Genomic DNA, 19,761 nt, shown 5'->3' on the forward strand with positions numbered 1-19,761 from the left:
ACAAACAAAAGACAATTAATCACTGATGCCACTGACAGCAGAGACAAGGGAGATAGGATACACCAAGCCTAGGCCACTGAGCTAGCCCCCACAGTCAGTGCATACTAGGCCAGCCAGCCTCCACAGCAGCTCAAGGACAAAGCCAGGGACTTGTCCAGGCCTTCCCCAAAAGGGAAAACTGTACCTTGACCAGCCTTTAGATATGATTTCTTAAGCCAATCATATCTAAAATGACCTAACTGCCTTAGGATCTCCCCTTGCTTAAAAGGAGCTCACACTTCCCTCTTGGGGTCTTTGCCATCTTGCCTTTGTATGGGATGGCAGGCCCCAGCATGCTGGAAGCTTTCTCCAGATAATTCTTGCTATTTGCATACTTGGGTGGTGGTCTTTCGTGGGACTTCTCCAGGCCCCTAACAGTAGCCAGCTCAACAGTTTGGAGGGTGTCCTTTCCTAATGACCTTTGTCTAAACCTCTTCCAGTCAGCTCAGCTGGTTTCTGCTTCTCCCACACAGCTGAGCTATTGAGTCTTTTTGGCAGTTTAGGGGCCTGGAGGTCTTCTTTGCATCTTGACTCTGCTTTCTCTGGCAGTGAGGAGCCTAGGGAATCTGGTAAGTTTCAGGGACTTCCTGAAGCTATATCTCGTTTAAAGTGTTTTCCTTCAGGATATAATATTTCAATCTCATCAGAAACTACCACACAACAGGCTTACATCTGGGGCTCTAGCAATCTGCAGCAAGAAGCTTCCACTAGGTAACTAATGCCCCCAAAACACAATGGTTTATAATAATATTTATTTTCACAGTCACTGGAAAATATTATTTTCAAGTTATCTCAATGGACATGAAACTGGAAACCATGTCCTGTGAGGAATTATTGCAGAAAACAGAGGTATTCAGAAGGGACATAAATCTTACCATACTAACAAAGCTTTCTGGTGTGGTTTGTTTGACATCTCCCATGAATACCTTAAAGCTTTACTTGGTGATTTCTAAGTGTAGGAGTCCAAGAAAATGTGGAAGGAAGACCCCAGACTCAAATGGTCTGCAAGAGCAAAGAGTGTTTATTTACCAGCATATGCAGGGGTCACTCATCTATACAATATGGCAACAACCCAGGACAGAGGTGTATAGGTCCTTTTAAACATAGCTAGGGGAGTTTCAGGAAGAGTTAGGTCATATAAAGCATGATTGGTTAAACAAGCAGCAGTTACATTAATGTTGTTGATTGGCTGAGGTTTTAGTTTTTCTGTCTTTGGGCATACTGGGGCAAGTCTAGGCCTGTTTCAGGGGGTTCCAGGAACTGTCCTTCTTTGGTCACTGTCTTGTGATAGTGTGGGGACTGGCTCAGGTCTCATATGTCCTTCCCCCCTCATCTCTGCCATCAGGGGTAGTGTTGACTAATAACCCTTTATTGGGAGAAAACAAAACAAAAAAAAACCTTGTTTGCTCTTAAAAAACTGAAACCTAGATCCGGTTATAAAATAGGGGAACTATAAATTTCTCATAGTGATTTCTAAGGGAGAATCTTTCATCTAATTGTGGGTCAGATACCACAACTAGCTGCTCTATTGACAGCTAAACAGATCAACTGGACTTGGTTCTAGGTGGAGCTGGATTGGTTTGATGTCTGAAGGAATAGCCAACCCAAGAGAAATCTGTCACTGCTTTTCACTGAACTGTCCCAGGCAAACTCCCTGTACAAGCACAGGTCAGCTCTCCACCCACAGTATGCTATGCTTCCCTGTTTGAATTTAAGGATGCATTTTATCAATACGTTGAGGATATTCTCTACCATACCATTTAAAGTTCCTTATAAGAGATGTATGGAAAAACTTGTTCTATCATCCATTGCCAAGAAATACTTGGTTTTTCACTAAAGAACTAGTTTGCTTTTTTTCCTTTTAAAGACTTTTCGTTAGGAAAAGACAGTGATAAATGCATGTGAGATCTATGCAGGAATTCTTGGAGGACTATGGCATTAATAAGTAGTCATGCATAAATTACCTCGATGGATGAGAAACTGGAAACCATGTCCTGTGAGAAATTATTGCAGAAAACAGAGGTATTCAGAGGGCACACTGGCAGGGGCACATCTTACCATACTAACAAAGCTTTACAGCTTGGTTTGTTTGACATCTCCCATGTATACCTTAAAGCTTTACTGTGTAATTTCTAAGTGATTCATAAGGTAGAATCATGCTTTACTCTCCCTCTGAAATGCCAGAATCTGGGCAGAGAGGATATGGTCATTAGTGACATTCTTCTTACCCTCTTTTTCCCTGACCATCAAGGGTGCCTGGGGATATCTACCATGAAATTGGATTTCTCCATTCCTCTCACCCAGAGCATGACTATGAGAGCTGATATTGAGAGCTCTAAGCCCATGGTGGTCTTCTGTCATTGGCTATCATGACAAACATGCTCTGAAACATGACATACCAGCACTCAGTTCTTTGAAAATAGTGATGATTCCTACATGTAGTTATTTGCCTTTGGGTCATCCATGAAGCATCCATTACACATCTCATTCTATACCCAGTGAATGAGAATGGTCCCCATAGGATTAAATATTTGAATTCTTGGTCCCTAGTTGGTGGAACTGTTTGGGATGGATTAGCAGGTGTGTCTTTGTTGGAGGTGGTCTGTCACTAGGAGCAGGTTTTGTGGTTTCAAAAGCCCATGCAATTCCAGTTAGCTTTCTGCCCCCTAGTTGAGGATAAGAATGTAAGCTTTTAGTCACCACATTAGCACCATTCCTGCCTGCCTGCTGCCATACCCCCCACCATGATGGTCATGGACTCAGCCTCTGAAACTGTAAACCCAATAAACTGTCTCTTCTATAAGTCGCCTTAGTCATGGAATCTCTCTACAGCAACAGAAAAGTAAATAAGACGCTAAGAATGAAGGAGAGTGAAGTTCAATGTTTTTGTCATGGCAGAAGTCACCAGCTCTCAGAGGTTCACATGGAACCAGACCAAACCTCTCAGAACTTCTGCTCAGAAGTCACACAGGGTCCTTTCTACTCACATTCTATTGGCCAAAGTATATCACATGGCCATGCCAAGTGAATATGGCACTGAAGCTCATTCTGCACACATCTCAGCAACAGCACAATGTATAACAGTACCCCAGGGACACAAAGGACAGTCTATTGACTCAATCTGCCAAAGCATCAGAGAACAGAAGAAAGTGGGCCAGAAGCCATGCTGATCTAAAGACTATGGAATCTCCACTGAACAAGGTCAGAAAGGCATGTTCATCAGAGACACTTCAGTCAAAATGAGTATTTTGTGGGATTTGAAGCTTTGTGGAATCTGTGGAAGCTGAGTGTAGAGGAGGAGGTCCACTGTCCACTCTTTTTAAGGAAGGGTCTCTCCCTGGATCTGGAACTCAGGTGTGTGTGTGTGTGTGTGTGTGTGTGTGTGTGTGTGTGTGTGTGTGTGTTTAGTTGACTGGAATATAAGCCTGCACAGAACTCTGCCCAGTTTGTTACATGTCTTCACACTTGCTCTTAAGCACTGAGCCACCTCTCCAGCCACACCTTTCAGAACCTTATAGTATGGTGCTGCTATAATTCAACAGGACTAAGAAGAAATCAGACAAACAGCACCACTAAAAAGACTCATTGCATTGATTACCTAGGCGTTCTGCTGATAAATAAAGCAACTCGTAGCAGCAATCCATGCTGTCAAATTACTGCAGCCATGCACTGTCTCAGGGATTTGCTTCAGCCACTCCCCCATTCAGATGAAGTTGTACTGAGAAGCGAATCACTGAATAAAACTGAGGGAAAGCCCGTGCAATGTACAATTCTTCCCCCTTTAGCAGTTGAGGAAAGCCGAGCAGACAGAAATGGCTAGACTCAGAGAACGACTTGAATATTCATGTCTGCAGTGCATTGTTCCAATAAGGTACCTGCACCTGTTTGGAGAGCAAGCCTTCTTAGCAAGTAAGCCCCTAAAGGGGGCAGTAATTGAAAGCATGGAGCTGTTGTTTCAAAACAAGAATTCAAGGGTCTGGAGATGGCTCAGTGGTTAAGGGTACTTATTGCTCTTGCAGAGGACCTGGGTTCAGTTCCCAGGACTCACATGGTGGCTCACAGACCACCTGTAACTAGAGTTCCAAGGGATCCAATGTCCTCTTCAGACCTGCATGGGCATGTAGTGTATGTATATACATTGTGCTGGTTGGGTTTTGTCCACTAGACATAAACTTAGACATATTTGGGAAGAAGGAATGTCACTTGAGGAAATGCCTTCTTTGGACTGGCTTATCGGCAGTTCTGTGGGCCGTTTTCTTGACTGATGATGGATGTGAGAGGGGCTAGCCTACTGGGTGACATCATCCCTGGCAGGTGGTCCTGGGTGGTGTAAGAAAGCGGTCTGAGGAGCCCACCAGTAAGCAGCACTGCTTCCTGTCTCTGCCTCAGTCCCTGCCCCAACTCGCCTTCATGATGGACTACCGCTGTTGAGCTTAAATAAACCCTTTCCTCCCCAAGACGCTTTTGCCCAGGGTGTTTTATCACAGCAATACTAAGACATACATGCAAACACTCATACACATAAGTAAATCCTTTTGAAAAAAAATTAAAAGATTCAAATGGGTCACTGGATAGCTTCTTCTTACAGGTACTTAAATAATATTGGAGCTCTCAAAGATTAGAACTTAGTATTGCTTTTTTCTTACATCAGAACGCACATTCACTTTTGGAAGAAGTTGGGGTGCCAACAATAAGCAGCACCCTTGTCTCTTCCTGACAACCTTCTCACTGTCATCCCCTCAGAAAAGTTAAAATGAGATTATCAATCAACTTAAGCTGTCACTCCTGCTTTTAAAAGATTAAATTTACACATCAAAAGAGCTGTCCATTAAGACAACAACAAAGAACTTCTAACCCCCCCCCCTCGATATTTTAACTTCTGTCTGATGATTAAGCCTTCTTTGTTCTTGTCAGGTGTTAACATTTCAAAGATGTGTCCGCTGTACTGTAGTTTATGTATTAAAAGCAGAGCACATCCATGCCATGCCATTTGTGCCTACACACACATCATGGGCATGCACACACATAAAGAAGCAATAGTTTTAAAATATATATTTAAAGAAAGCTTCTCTTGGGGCTGTAGGCAGAGTTTTTCTATGTCCCAGCAGTCTCTCCCACATAACCACACAGAGACTTAATATTAATTATAAATGCTCAGCCGATAGCTCGGGGTTATTACTATCTCTTACAACTTAAATTAACCCATTTCTATTCATCTATGTGCTGCCGCAAGGCTCCTTGACCTCATCTATGCACGTCCCATGTTGCTTCTTCAGCAGCTCCAGCCTCCTCAGACTTCATCTTTCTTCCCAGCATGCTCTCTGTCCCCCAAATCCTGCCTAGCTATCAGCCAATCAGCTTTTTAATAACAATGAGAGCAACACATTTTCACAGTGTACAGAAGGATTATTCAACGGCATGGGGCTGTGGAGACAGCTCTTAGAGAGGACCAGAGTTTGGTTCCCAGTCTCCACATCAGGCAGCTCACAACTACCTGTAACTTCAACTCCAGGGGTGTCTCGTGCTTACCCTTCAGGAATAAACATATACCTACGCACATATAATTTAAAATAATAAAAATACATCTTTTAAAAAAGATTATTTCCTTGATCAGTTAAGCTCTTGAGTCCTCTCCTGGGAGAGGCCACTCTGCCTGGGTACTGCCCCATCTTGGGCTTGCCCAGCCTAGTTTTAGCAAGAATCCCCCAAAGTCAGTTCAGTGCTCTTGATATCTGATCACCCTGGCCTGCTTTCAACAAGAATCCTGCTCAGTGAGTTTAGCAAGAATCCCTCAACCTTTGTTAATTCCTCTCAGTAATTTTCCATCCCCTGACATCCACACCCCTTCCTCTTGGCTATAAATCACCAGCCCCCGAGTAGAACTGAATCTCTCTTAGTGTTTCAGTAAGTATCAAGTGGGTTTTTGTTGTTTGTTTTTAAACAAGCTCCCAACAGTAATCTTGTAACCGTAGAATCTTCTGGAATAATGAGGGTTTCGAGGTCTCTTGGAATAGTCTCCACAGAGCTGCAGGCAAACAACTCGAAAGAACGTCTACACAGCTCTTCCGTCCAGGGGATGACAAGCTTGGGAGTTAATGGGCAATACTACAAACATCTTCAAGTTGGCGTCTCTGGAACGCCAGGAACAGCGCTCCGGACAGAATAAAAACGCGGAGCCCGCTCACCGCTCCGCCTCCTCGGCGGGCTGGAGTCACAGTGCATTTCTGGACGCCTGAGCGGCGCGCTCACCGGTGCTCCGCCGAGCAAACGCCCACCTCGGCGGCTAGCAACGAGCCAAACCAATGGGGCGCACGGGGGCCGCGGCGCCGACGTCGCCGGAAGCACCGCCGAGGCCTGCTGACGTCACCGCTCTTAGCCCGCCCCCTAACACCCTCGGCCCCGCCCTCCCCTCCCCTCCCACCACGTGTCCTCGCTCGGTCGCCGGAGGCCGTGCTGGGGCGGCTGGAGCGGCGGAGCCGAGGGCGCGGTGAATGCCGGGCCGCAGCCCTTGCCGCCCCCTGCGGCGACGCCGTCCGCTCGGCCCGGGTGAGTGCGCGCGGGCCGCGGGGCTGGGGCGGCTCCTTCTCCGGGCTGGTGGGGGAGAGGCTGAGCCGCGGCGGGGCGGGGGCCGCCGATGGCAGCTGTCGTCGCCGCCGCCGCCTTTGTTGCGGGCCGGCCGGAGAGGTGGGCGGTGCGAGCTGTCGCCGCCCCGCAGGTGCACCGGGAACCCGAGCTGGGGGGCGTGTGCCGGGGCCGTCCGGGAAGGGTCGGGCAAGATGGCTAGAGTGAGTCGGGGTGGCGGCGGCGGCGGCGGCGGCGGCGGGCACCTTCGCGCCGGCCCCTCCCACCTCCCGCCGGGCCGCCGGGCGCAGGCCGCGGCCAACTTCAGGCCCCGGCTCCTGGGACCTCACGGGCATTCCTACCTCCCCAGGCCGCCCTCCACACCCCGCCCCCGGAAACATTGGAGAAGCTGACTCCGAACTCCGGGAAGATCTTTGCTTTGGAAGTCCCGGAAAATGGGACTCACAAGATGCACACTCACTACACACCCAGCAGTTGCCGGCAGTCTTTTAAGGGGAAGCTCTTTGTACCGGCCTGAGGAGGCTTCATACACAGAGAATTTGCGACCCAGAGTGGGGAGGAATCCTGCCAGGTCTGGGTTGGCCTCCGCCACCCAGGCACACCCCTCTGTATCACGGACTTGGCTTTGGCAGGTCCTCTAAGGAAGAAAGACTGTTAAGTTTCTGAACTGGCTTGTGGACAGCGCCTGTGAATCTGAAAAATCCAGGTGATAAGTATTTCTTTTGCTAACTATTTAAATGTCCTGTCTAGGCTCAGACTCTTTGACCTGGTAGCACATCAGCACCGCTCTCCTCTGGTCCAGATTCGGTGTTCAGTTGGTACTGGCCAGTGGGAAACTTAAGCTTGTCCGTGCACTGTTTGAAACCACTTCCTGGACTGCTCATCCACTGTTCTCGGTTCTGTCCTTCTGTACAAATGGTTTCTGAAGCACAGAAAGCTTTTGAAATATTTGAAGCTAGCCAGGTATATTATCGGCCCCCAGCCCCTCTAATAATAATGAAATAAGCTACTTTCCCTGAATCCCTTTCTTCTGACTGGAAGCAGGTAATGCTTTGCAGGTTTGTGTGCGCCCCAGGCACCTTCTCACGGTCTGAGAGTTCACACTGACACCTGACATGTCTGCTAAATCTTGCATGCAGAGATGGAGTCCCCAGCCTACCCTCTAAATTTGACTCTGAAAGAAGAGCAAGAAAAGGAGATTCAGATCCGAGAATTAGAGGATGGACCCCCCATGGATATGCAGAAAGTACAAATTTACTCAAAAGGCGCATGGGTAAGTAAGAGGGTTGTGGGATCCAGCCTGAGAGCCAGGCTTGCTCTAGGCCTCCTGGGGCAGACATGGGAAATAAAAATAGCCCAGTCTCATGTGCTCACATTCCTGAGAAAACAACCCTGGGGCTTCAAAAGGCAGTGCAAATAATGGAGGTGGAAACCGGGCCTCCAGTGCGAGGCTGATTACAAGTCTCAGAAACTGAGACCTTGTCTTCTTGTCTCTCTCTCATTCACCCGTTTCCCATGTGCCTGACATAATGTCATCATAGATATTATAGGCACCAAATGCATGTAAGAATTGGGTCATTGAGTTGATATGAGGAGAATGTAGGCCTAACAGTTGACACCCAGTGCTCTCTGTCCCCCGGGTGTAAGTGGAAATGCTAAGCTCCAACGGATACATAAGTGTAAGTGCTACAGTATTTAATACATACATTGATTTGCAGTAGTTACTGGAGTCATGGAAATTGAGTATGAGCTGTAAACATTTTAAATAAGCATTTTATTTAAATTGTCAACGTTTTAAATAAATTGACATTGCTTAGTTTTTTTTTTTATTGCATATAAACATTATCAGTATCATCAGTATGTAATATTCTTTGTGCTCAATAAAAGGGAAGCCCTTCATCATAGAACACAATGCTGCAGGCAAAGAACTAGAAGGACCCTTCTTCCAAATGCAGAACCTCAGGTACCAAAAGATGATCTGCTTTGCTCCCCGGATCCCTGTGTACACTGACTTCCTGAGCTGCAGCCCTAGCAGGGGGAACGTGTTATGTCTCAGTGTAAACAGTCCATGTACCGCCAGGCTCTGGACTTACTGGTCTGAAGATGTGCTTCCTTTTACCCATTCATGTTGTCTCCCCTGTCCCTCCCCAGTTCTGACTCATGCAGTCAGTTCTGGCAGCTTGGAGACCTCAAAGCAGCAGAAACCCTGGATTCTGAGACTAACTTGAACAGCATATATAAATGGGCGGGAGCAGTAGGGAAATCAGGTGCAGTCAAAGTAGACATCTGATGGAGCAAATGAGAAGAGCCAGGTGAGGAGCATACCTGGCCCAGGGAAGAAAGTGAGTAGAGTGGCTGGAGGCTGGAAAAGGGAGCCTGGCAGCTTGAGAGGTGGGACTGGGATTTGGGCATTTGTAACCTCTAGGAAGTCTGCTGTCCATCGACAGCTACTGCCCAATGTTAAGACAGGCCCCTGCCTTCGTGGAGCCCCCAGTCTCAGAAGGGAAAGGAGCCTGACAAGGCAGTGGAGGTCAGTTCACATGCAAAAGCAGGAAAATGTCATTCAGGCCTGAGAGTGTGCTTCCTGGAGAAAGCCTACTCTTGAGCAGTGAACAGTCTTGTCCCCTCCCTACCCTGGAACATATACAGTATACGGAGATGACTTTAGTTGTTGTGACCCAAAGTAGAGGTTGGGTATGAGGCCCCACTAGCATACTCTGAGCCAATACATCTACAGTGCAGTTGAAGGTACCCTGTGTACAACAAGGAACTGGGTAGTCCAAATGTCAGTAGTGTATGGTTGAGACACTGATCCAGCACATTAAATTAGGAGAAGAAAAAAGTAGAATCTGTATTCTGATAATAATTAAGATGGTTTATAAGAACTACTTAACATGTAAGCTTGCTCTCTAATAGAATTGGAGTGAAAATACAGTTTCAATAGAAAGAAAAATGTACTTTGAACTGAGCCTTATATTGAGCGGGATGAAGAAAGGGAAGGGAGAGAGCTTGCACTCCAGGCAGGAGAAGAGCGTGTTCAGAGGCATGGGAGAGATTGGCTGTGGGTGGACCTGAGAGTTCCCTGAAGCTGGAACCTTAAGTATGAGACAGGAGGCCATAGCAGAAGGTAAGCCAGGGCACATGGTGTGCTGCACTGGGTGGTTAGAGCTGGCCTGAGTAACTCTGAGGAATGAGTCTTGGGTTTTTCGAGGCAAGGTTTCTCTCTGTGTAGTTTTGGAGCCTGTCCTGGAACTCACTCCGTAGACCAGGCTGGCCTCGAATTCAAAGAGATCCACCTGCCTCTGCCTCCTGAGTAATGGGATTAAAGGCGTGCCCCGTTGAGGAGTGAATCTTAAGTCAGCCTACATTAATAGACTCTGTAGAGCAGAGCTGGGAAGGATTACATACTAGTCACCTTGGTAAGGCCAGAGTCTCTATCAGACTGTAGCTGTATGAATTCAGCCAGACTGCTTAGCCACTGTTTCCTTAACCATGAAAGTTCAGCAGCAATCCCCATATCCATAGCTTATTTAAATAATTTAAAGAGATAATATGTTTACGTGCATGGAAATACCCCAGGCAGTGCCTGACCCAGCAGGGGCTCCAACTCCCCTCAGATGCCTGTTGTGTAGTAGGCCTCCAAGTGTGAAGTGCTTTACAAAACAGTTACCTTGGAGGTAAGTATGGGAATGCTAGCTTCCCAGGAGAGCAAGGCAGTGCACAGGAGCTAAAGAACACTTCTCTGATGAGCCCTTACTCATGGGAGAGAGGAAGGACAGGAATTGCAGGTTCTTACCTGTTAGGCCAAGGAAGGATGACCCTAGCTTGAACTGCCTGCAGACTGCCTGGCTTCTTTCTCAGTGTTAACCAGCGCCAGTGCTGTTTACCTTCTGTTGTCTTTGATCAAATCAAAGGTCTGCATAGCAGGGCTCAGTCTTGCCCCTTCTTCACAGGGCTCTGGGAAGACTTTCTAGGCCTCTCTATTGTGCCTGGGGTGGGGTGCTTGTTGTGGACTTGTTTGAAGATCCTCTAGCCACATGATAATTAGGAGAGCATGAGTCCCCACACCAGCTCTTGAAAGTCAACATTTATCCAGGTCTAGAATGTGTTACCTGCTCTGTCTGCAGGGATTGATATAACGAGGCTTGCATTCTTCTGTCAGTGAACGGAAGGAGATTATAAATAGTTATGGCCTAGATCTGGAACTTGTAAGGGAGTGAAAGGCCGAAGAGAGAGTTGTTTAAAATCTTGGGTAGTAGGAATAGAAAACACTGGAAATTCTCTTGAGTTGCCTGGTTTCCAGATTGAGGAAGTCTGAGGAATGCCTAGGGGCCACACCATTTGTATTGCCTTCTCTTCCACATATGAAGAACTTTTATTCAATTTTACTCCAAAGAGTTGACTTGGTTTTTTGGTCTTGAGTTTTTTATTTGTTTGTTTGTTTGTTTGTTTGTTTGTTTTGGTTTTTGTTTATTTGTTTTTCGAGACAGGGTTTCTCTGTGTAGCTTTTGCGCCTTTCCTGGAACTCACTTGGTAGTCCAAGCTGGCCTCGAACTCACAGAGATCCGCCTGGCTCTGCCTCCCGAGTGCTGGGACTAAAGGCGTGTACCACCACTGCCCGGAGACTTGGGTTTTTTTTTTAACAAATAAAGTTTTAATTATTTAAAACTGTACCAAGTATGACAAGAGAAGAGAAATCCAGAGGTAATATATTTGCCTCAATAACTCCTTCAGTAACACATGGTATGTGCCTACTAGCTAGCTATAGCAGTGGTTTCCAACCCTTTCACAGGGGCTGCAGATACCCTGTATATCAGGTATTTACAGTTCATAACAAAAGCAGAATTACAGTTATGAAATAAGTTTACCATTGGGGGTCACCAGCGTGAGGAACTATATTAAAGGGTCACAGCATTAGGAAGGTGGAGAACCACTGAGCTATAGGAGCATCTTAGGCTTAGGGAAACAAAGTCAGCACAGGCTCTTTTCAGCAAAGTCAGATCGAAGTGATGAGCAGAGACATGAAACCAAATGCACAGTGTGACAAGGCACCAGAGTGTTGAGCATGGGACGTCAAGGTGTTGTGTAAGTGTGCATACAGCCTGGAGACTAGTGTTGCCTGGCCTAGACAGCTGTGTGTGAAAGAAGAGGACCTCAGGAGCCAAGGGGAAGAGTGGGCAGAGGTATATAGGTATCAGGGAACAATGAGCAGTTAATACAGCTGCAGCATAGGTGGAGAGTCACTCAGGACAAAGCTTTCTCCTCTCTAGTGAGAACCTTGGACTCACACAGTGCTGGGTCCACATCTCAACCTTGCCACTGTTGGCTGTGTGTCTTTTGTGTGTGTGAGGATCCTCTGATCCCATTTCCCCCAGCCCTTGCTAAACTGGAATATCTTTGCTCTTCTGTGACAGTACTGGGGGAGATCAGGAATCAGTTATAGGGCCTGTCCTAGTAAATGTTCCCATATAGAAGATCGTGTGGTGGTGGCAATACAGTAAGTAGGCCTAGTTAACAAGGGAAGAAAGGCCAGGATGTGTGAGTGATTGACAGCTTGACTGAAGAGGCTGTAGGCCATATATATACTGATGTTTCTAAGCTAAGGAGAGACAATATGATCATCCAAGCCCAAGATACAGTTTTGAGGAAGTTTGAAGAAGAATGCAAAGTGGACAGCCTGAAATAAGTTCATTAGTGATTTCTTAACACTAAGTTTGAGCTTTGGAGTATGATTTTTAATGGCCACAAAAGAAAATGCAGAAGAAAGAAAAGCAAATCCATTGGAAAAGTAAGAGGTTTTGGTTGCTGGTCATCTTTAGCTAGGAAAGCACTCCCTCCTTTTGGAATCCAAAAAAGGGATGGATGGAATGGGGGAGGGAGCAGGGAGCCTGGTCTGGCATACATGCCCACCATTTTGCTGGGATCTCATTCTGTAAGTGAAGCTCGAATTAGCCCTTCTCTGCTACTTAGCTCCTATAGATTGGAAGGGCCTACATGCCTTCTCTGGCTGGCTCTCCTCAGGATAGCTTTGGTCTTGAGTCAGCAGTAGGAAGTGTTGACTCTTAGAAGAGGAAAGTCTGTGTGATCCACAAAGATACTGTGGAAAGCAGTAATCCTGTTCAGCTTGAAATCCAGGTACCTGGGCTTCTGGCTGGGAGATAGGGAGGTGTAGGTTGGGGTGACATCTTCAGGGGGGATACTTATTTGGGGTATGGCTGGTTCTTGACTTTGGAGTCCCAAGTGAACTGTGAGCAGATAGCATGCAGTACCTGAGGAGATGATGCCCAGGGTCACCTAGCCTGAGGATGGCAGCTGCTGTGGTGGGACTCAGGAGGGCCTGCATACCCCGTTCCCAAGAGCAATGAGACTGGACAGACCATTACAGGTGAGAGCCCTGACCTGTGAGAGTGAAGGCTGTGTTCTACCCACTTGTCTGTCACAGCCCAGCAGATATGACCATCTGTGTGCATGTACACACCAGTCATTGAGAAAGTGCTGTTCATGTTCCAGGTCCCAGCCCTATTTGAGGAGGTGGCCATATATTTTTCGGATGAGGAGTGGGAAGTTTTGACAGAACAACAAAAAGCCCTCTACCGGGAAGTCATGAGGATGAATTACGAGACTGTCCTGTCCCTGGGTAATGCTTTGTTTTCCTTTATCTCTGGGGAGCTCTGGACCCAGAGAACTGTACCACTGTCTCTTGTCTTCCCTGCTGCCTCCAGTCTCCTCATCTGAATGGGACTCCCTTCCCTGTGCCTGTGCCAGCTTCCTTTCCTGGTTTTGATTTGGACAAGACATACAGAGTACACCCTTCTATTTGGAAACTTGTGTTACCTCTTAGAACAGTCCTCTTTAGGCCCAAGTGTTCCCATTACTTTAAAAAAAAGAAAAAAAGAAAAAAAAAAGGATAGCCTTCAAAATGCCATCATAGATCTAGGCCTTTGTTTTCTTGATCCTTGGGAAGGAAAGCTTTGTTGTCCTATCAGCCTCAGACAACTGGGGATACATCCAGGAGTACTCCCCAAAATACACACTGACATTATCCCTCTTCTCAGAGTATAACCATTTGGGAGAATTTTCCAGTTTTGATCAGCTGGGTTCTGAAATACTGATTGTTTCGATAGCTTTATCCATCTACCTCCCTGCTAGTCACTGCTTGGCTGTTGCTAGTCCAGCTCTGTTAGCAGAAATCCAGGAATGCCTGGACAGACTGCTTTCCATGCTTTATGTCTTTAAGTATCACCAAGCTCTGTTCCCATCTTCTACAGTGGGGGGTGAAGGTGTTTCTTACTCGGTAAAACACAGCTGTTCCCCTACTTTATTTCTTATGAACAGAATTCCCATTCCCTAAGCCAGACCTGATCAGTCGGTTGGAAAGGGAAGAGGAGTATCCTAATCCTGATGAGTGGCGGCTCCATGGAGTAACCTTTGCAGGTAATGAGTGAACCAGTTCAGCATATGCCCAAGGGAAACAAGCTGGGTTTTCAGTTTCCATGTGTATTCTGTAGGGTATTTAGGAGTGAGGCACAAAGATTATGTATAGGCTTTGGAATGTAAAGATCCCCCTTTCTAGTACTGTATGGACTTGGGGTAACGTCTTTCTGCTAGGCCTCCATTTCTTCATTATTGGTCGTGAGTTTACACTTTGATGTGCAACCTGGTGTGTGGATGAAGTGAACTGAGGTTGATAGAGCATTTGGTCCACACCTGAAAGAACATGGACTTTGGTACCATGCCATATGCCTCTACAAATATGAGAGGAAAGGCACAGCACATTTGTAGATTGATTTACTCTAGGCTTTCTCTTCCATTCTGGGTAGGAAAGGCACTAACAGATATAGTACATGTTTGAATAGTTATTTCTAAGAAGTCCCTAGTTTATCCAAAGAAATGGTTGGAAAAATACATTTAATCCCAACACTTGGGAGGTAGAGGCAGGAGGATCTGAAGTTCAAGGTCATCCTTGGCCAGCCTGAGCTACATGAGACTATCTTGAAGAAAAAAAAGTATGTGTGTAAGTGCACCCCCATACACCTACATACTTACACTTACATATATATGTGTATCATAGTTTTGAGACTACCAAAATATATTTGCTTTTCTCTATGGCTGGGTTTAAAATGGTATAGTCACAGATTCCACACATGCTCTCCTTTTTGCTTTACTAACTTTGCAATGAGAATGCCTCTTAAAATGAATGGCATGTGAGAGTTATTCTTTTCTTCTCGTGATACAGAATAGTGCATTTTATAGCTGGTGGCTTTATGTTCGGAAGATACAGTAATCACCATAAACCATGTTTCCTGTGACTACCTTCCAAATGTAAATGTACAATGAAACAGCTTTGTCTTTGCTGTGCACGAACCAGGTGTCTGCATTATAGGCTTAATTTTGCTGACATGGGTTTTGCCATAGATTTGTTGTTTTATTTTGGTCTGGTTTGGTTCAGTTCAAGGGCTATGACTTAGCGCTTACACGGTGCTTCCAGATTTTTGTATTAGGTAGTAGTTGTTTTCCCATCCACATAAACATTGGGTGATGCTTGTGGTATGGGAGTAAGGACGGACCCTAGGGCCATGACATGCTAAGCAAGCTCTAGCCCCAGCTGTTGTTGTTTGTTTGTTTGTTTGTTTGTTTTTTCCTTTGTATTTTGAGCCCAGTGTAGCATTGGGCTTGTGATCCTCCTGCCTTTGCCTCCCAAATAGCTGGGATTACAGGTCTACACCACTAGGCCCACACATAAACATTGTTTTCATCCAGACATGGCCCTGATATTGTTTGCTCCAGGCTTAGCACCTGTATTCAGTTCTCTTGTCACTGCCTAGCTTGGTGACCTTGGTATTTCATAGCATCTGTGGTCTCTCTGCTCAACTGCAAAGATCCTCTGCTACACACAGTATCCCTGCTAATGAGACATAGGTAAGGACTTAGGCTGTATTATTTGTTAAACTTTTGGTTCACTTTTGATGGGTGCCAGATTAAACATTATGACCTCCCCAAATCTATGAACAAACCATTTTACATCGTGGCACTATTTTTGTCCCTCCTTATTTGTCTTCTAGAAAATGAAGACCCCGACTTTACGACTCCACATTGGGCAAGCCCAGTGAATGCCACCTCCTATTTCCCTCACCCTCAGCACCTCCACAGCTTTTGGCATCTGCCTCGGGACATCTCTGAACTGCCTGAGTGGAGTGAGGGGTACCCCTTCTGCATGGCCCTGGGCTTCCCGGGGTATGACCTCTCAGCTGATGACTTAGGCAGCCGGTTTCAGTTCAGTCGGGGCATGCGCCGCAGTTACGACGCAGGGTTCAAGTTGATGGTGGTAGAGTATGCTGAGAGCACTAACAACTGTCAGGCTGCCAAGCAGTTTGGAGTCCTAGAAAAGAACGTTCGAGACTGGCGAAAAGTGAAGCCTCAGCTCCAAAATGCCCATGCCATGCGGCGGGCATTCCGAGGCCCCAAGAATGGGAGGTTTGCTCTGGTGGACCAGCGTGTGGCCGAGTATGTCAGATACATGCAGGCCAAAGGGGATCCCATCACCAGGGAGGCAATGCAGCTGAAAGCTCTTGAAATCGCCCAGGAAATGAACATTCCAGAGAAAGGGTTCAAGGCAAGCGTGGGCTGGTGCAGGAGAATGATGAGAAGGTATGACCTGTCTCTGAGGCAGAAAGTGCCGGTTCCCCAGCACCTGGCCGAGGACCTGACCGAGAAGCTCATCACTTACCAGCAGAGTGTGCTGACTCTGCGCCGGACACATGACTACGAAGTGGCCCACATGGGCAATGCGGACGAGACACCCATCTGCTTAGAAGTGCCCTCTAGAGTGACTGTTGACAACCAGGGCGAAAAGCCTGTCTTGGTCAAGACACCGGGTAGGGAGAAATTGAAGATCACAGCCATGCTGGGTGTCTTGGCTGATGGGAGGAAGTTACCCCCATACATCATTTTGAGGGGGACATACATCCCCCCTGGGAAGTTCCCCAGTGGCATGGAAATCCGATGCCACCGATATGGGTGGATGACTGAGGACTTGATGCAAGACTGGTTAGAAGTTGTGTGGAGACGGAGAAATGGAGCTGTGCCCAGACAGCGAGGAATGCTGATCCTGAATGGCTTCCGGTGTCATGCTACTGACTCCGTGAAGAGCTCCATGGAAAGCATGAATACAGACATGGTGATCATCCCAGGGGGCCTGACCTCCCAGCTGCAGGTGCTGGACATGGTGGTCTACAAGCCTCTGAATGACAGTGTTCGGGCCCAGTATTCCAACTGGCTTTTGGCGGGGAACTTGGCACTGAGCCCCACTGGAAATGCTAAGAAGCCACCCCTGGGCCTCTTCCTGGAGTGGGTCATGGTTGCATGGAACAGCATCTCAAGTGAATCAATTGTCCAGGGGTTCAGAAAGTGCCACATCTCCAGCAACTTAGAGGAGGAAGATGACGTCCTATGGGAAATTGATAGCGACTTGAGCAGAGAGGCACCAAAAGACTGTGATCCTGAAAGTGTGGCTGAGGGTAACTGAAGGAAGAGGTCAGGTAACTAACTGGTCAGGAGTGGATCTGTCACCGGTGTTCCAGTCATGGCTAGCACTCACTTCTTTTCTGGCCGTTAGTTTCTCTTTTCAAGTTCTCTTTAAATAAGCCTGCCATGCCAGTGTAGACAACGGGTCGTCAGCATTCTCTCTTCTGTATCTTATTCTGTGGCCTGCATTCAAGAGTGCTTGTGTAGTGGGTAAGATGAACAAGGAGCTGCCATAGCACTTCACACAAGAGCAGTACCACGGCTAAAAGTCACTTGGGCATAAAAGCACAGGCCAACCTTGTTCTGTTCACACAAAGTCAATCTGAAAAGATAACTTCTTTCTCTTATAAATGCTGAACTTTCAGGGCTGGTCTGTTTGCTTGCATTACTTAACACAGTTGCACTGCCTTTTGCTCATCTGCAGGACCATGACCAGGGGAGAGAATGAAGTCTGCCTTTAGTATCTCTGAGGTTCAGGTCTGAGTCCTAGGGTGCTCATGCCATGCCCAGCAGGGAGATATAATGTGTACTGTTTGCTTTCCTCTAGGAGGGTTGAGAGCTTAAACATCTTAGTGGAACTTCAGTTGGGCTGAGCCACCCCAGGCAGTACCTGTTGTCAGCTGGAGGGCATTTTAACTGAATCTTTGAAGTGGTGCAGAGCTTGTTCAGCCGTTAAGAGAACAGTGTCATTCCCAGCACCCATATCATGCTGCTCTGAACCACCTGTAGCTTCAGGGGATCCCAGGACCTCTTAGCCTCCTAGGCACCTGCAGTCACATGCACAGTTCCACACACAGAAGAAACACAGTATATACATAATTAAAAGTAAATCTTGGGCTAGAGAGATGGCTCGGCAGTTAAGGGTGCTCACTGTTCCTTCTTGCAGAAGACTGGGGTTCAGTTCCCAGCACCCACATGACAGCTCACAACCAGCTGTAATTCCAGTTCCAGGGGATACAGTGCCCTCTTCTGGCCTCTGCCAATTACTGCATGAATATGGTGCGCGTAGCCTCCTGCCAGCTCACCTGTATATACATAAAACCAAACCTTCTTTAAAAATTAATCTGCACCAGAAATAGTAGTACAATGAGTAAAATTTAAGGCCCTAAGATCATCGAGTGGGGTGGGGGTTATGTGCAGAAGAGGAGCCACTTCTGAAGAAAGCAGAAATGGGGCCCAGCAGAGCCCACCTAGCAAAAGCCTGCAGCCCTGCGTACACACCTTGAGCAAGCAGGAGAATGCCAGAGTGGGGACACATGGGAAGCACAGACAAGTCACCCATTCTCATTTTCCTTTTCAATCCCCCTGCAGCCTGTCTTTAACACTATCCTAACACATCTTCCCCTTTTAAAAAGTTAGTGGACATTTTACTTGCCCACCCATTTTGTGCTGTATAATCACAGGCTCTTGGTGACATACACCTCCTTCCTGCTCTCATCTCCTACCCTTGACACTGAGCTCTAAACTTAGGGTAGAGCATGCGGTTCTTCTTACTGCATTCAAGGTAACTGTCAGGCTTTCTCCCCATGTCCCCATTCTGTATAAAGTCCCATGGATTCAGGCCCTTTCTGTTGACCACTGCCGCCCCCATTGGCTCCAGACTTCGAGTTGCAGTTTTTTGTCTTTTCTTGCTCCCCCCCACCCCCTTGTTAGAAAACATTTTCCATTTTCTAAGCACCTTACCACTCCAGGAATCCAATCAAAAACTGCCAGAAGAGGAGAGGGCAGAAACCACGCTAAGCCACAGCTGTGCACACAGGTACTTGCATCTCACATCAGCGTGAGCTGCTCCTCCAGATGCCACCACCGCTGTACAGCTGCTGGGGAGTGATGGAAAAAGACGGATTCACAGCAAACAAGACCCACACAACAGCATTAAACCTCCTCCTGTCATGAAATAGACTACTGTTTTTGTTAAAAGCTAGGAGATAGCCAGAAATCCAAGCTATGGTTGAAACGTGGGAGGAAAAACCTTGTAAGAAGATGGCTGCAGAGAGATGAAAAAGGGCAATGAGGCTCTGAGCATCCCAGGTCTGGATGCAGCCAGAGTACCCCATCTCAAGACAACCCCACCCATCCACCCCATGTGATGTCAGCCAAGTCTAAGACCCTTAAGTTTAGCAACAAGCTTAGAAAAGAAACATTCCACCCCATCTCTCCTTTTGGAGCTGTCTTCTCTGCCCATTATAGAAGCCTGTAAACATGAATGGACAAAGATATTTCCTGGAGAAGAGAACATTGTTCAGCACCAAGATGTACCTGTCACCACAGCTCTTGTGTCTTTTCTGAGGAGCAGAACCCTCAAGAGTATACCTTTGCAGATGCTTCAGCAGAACCTGGCTCCACAGAAAAAGCTTTTGCAGAAACCCCTCACTCACTCACTCGTGTACTACTGTTACTTCCGCATCTCACTGAGGGAATGAGATTAATAACAGCAAAATCCAGACACTGGCTTGGTGCCGGAACATGGCTTTTCTGTAGGTAAACTAGGTTAGTATGGAAGATAAGAGTTTAAGATGAATGATGTTAACTTTACCTTTGTAATCTGGTTGGCAGCTAGATCTTTTTAGGGTCTTATTTAATGGCCTACTACTTTCCCTGTCACCCTCTTTAATG

General features: G+C 46.8%; 1 protein-coding gene across 2 annotated transcripts; it reads left to right on the plus strand.

Moving 5' to 3' along the window:
• The first annotated feature begins 6,447 nt into the window (after positions 1 to 6,447).
• Pogk (pogo transposable element derived with KRAB domain) lies at positions 6,448 to 17,984 on the plus strand. Of its 2 annotated transcripts, XM_036202752.1 has the most exons (6): positions 6,520 to 6,585; positions 6,971 to 7,327; positions 7,761 to 7,894; positions 13,132 to 13,258; positions 13,957 to 14,055; positions 15,684 to 17,984. In XM_036202752.1, exons 3-6 carry the CDS (start codon positions 7,763 to 7,765, stop codon positions 17,144 to 17,146), a joined length of 1,821 nt encoding a protein of 606 aa, XP_036058645.1. In that variant the 5' UTR covers positions 6,520 to 6,585; positions 6,971 to 7,327; positions 7,761 to 7,762; the 3' UTR covers positions 17,147 to 17,984. The 2 variants fall into 2 exon arrangements, with proteins under 2 accessions (XP_036058644.1, XP_036058645.1); XM_036202751.1 differs by lacking the exon at positions 6,971 to 7,327 and having other exon boundaries at positions 6,448 to 6,585.
• Positions 17,985 to 19,761: the final 1,777 nt, after the last annotated feature.

This window comes from Onychomys torridus, chromosome 11 (assembly GCF_903995425.1).
Source record: "Onychomys torridus chromosome 11, mOncTor1.1, whole genome shotgun sequence".
NCBI classification, from domain to species: Eukaryota; Metazoa; Chordata; class Mammalia; order Rodentia; family Cricetidae; genus Onychomys; species Onychomys torridus.

Excerpts from the sequence above, each read along its gene's own strand:
- Pogk (XM_036202751.1), top strand. The coding sequence starts at position 6,531 with ATGCCGGGCCGCAGCCCTTGCCGCCCCCTGCGGCGACGCCGTCCGCTC. Across the intron at positions 6,586-7,760 it reads ACGCCGTCCGCTCGGCCCGG|AGATGGAGTCCCCAGCCTAC; the intron begins GTGAGTGCGCGC and ends TCTTGCATGCAG. Across the intron at positions 14,056-15,683 it reads CCATGGAGTAACCTTTGCAG|AAAATGAAGACCCCGACTTT; the intron begins GTAATGAGTGAA and ends TTTGTCTTCTAG.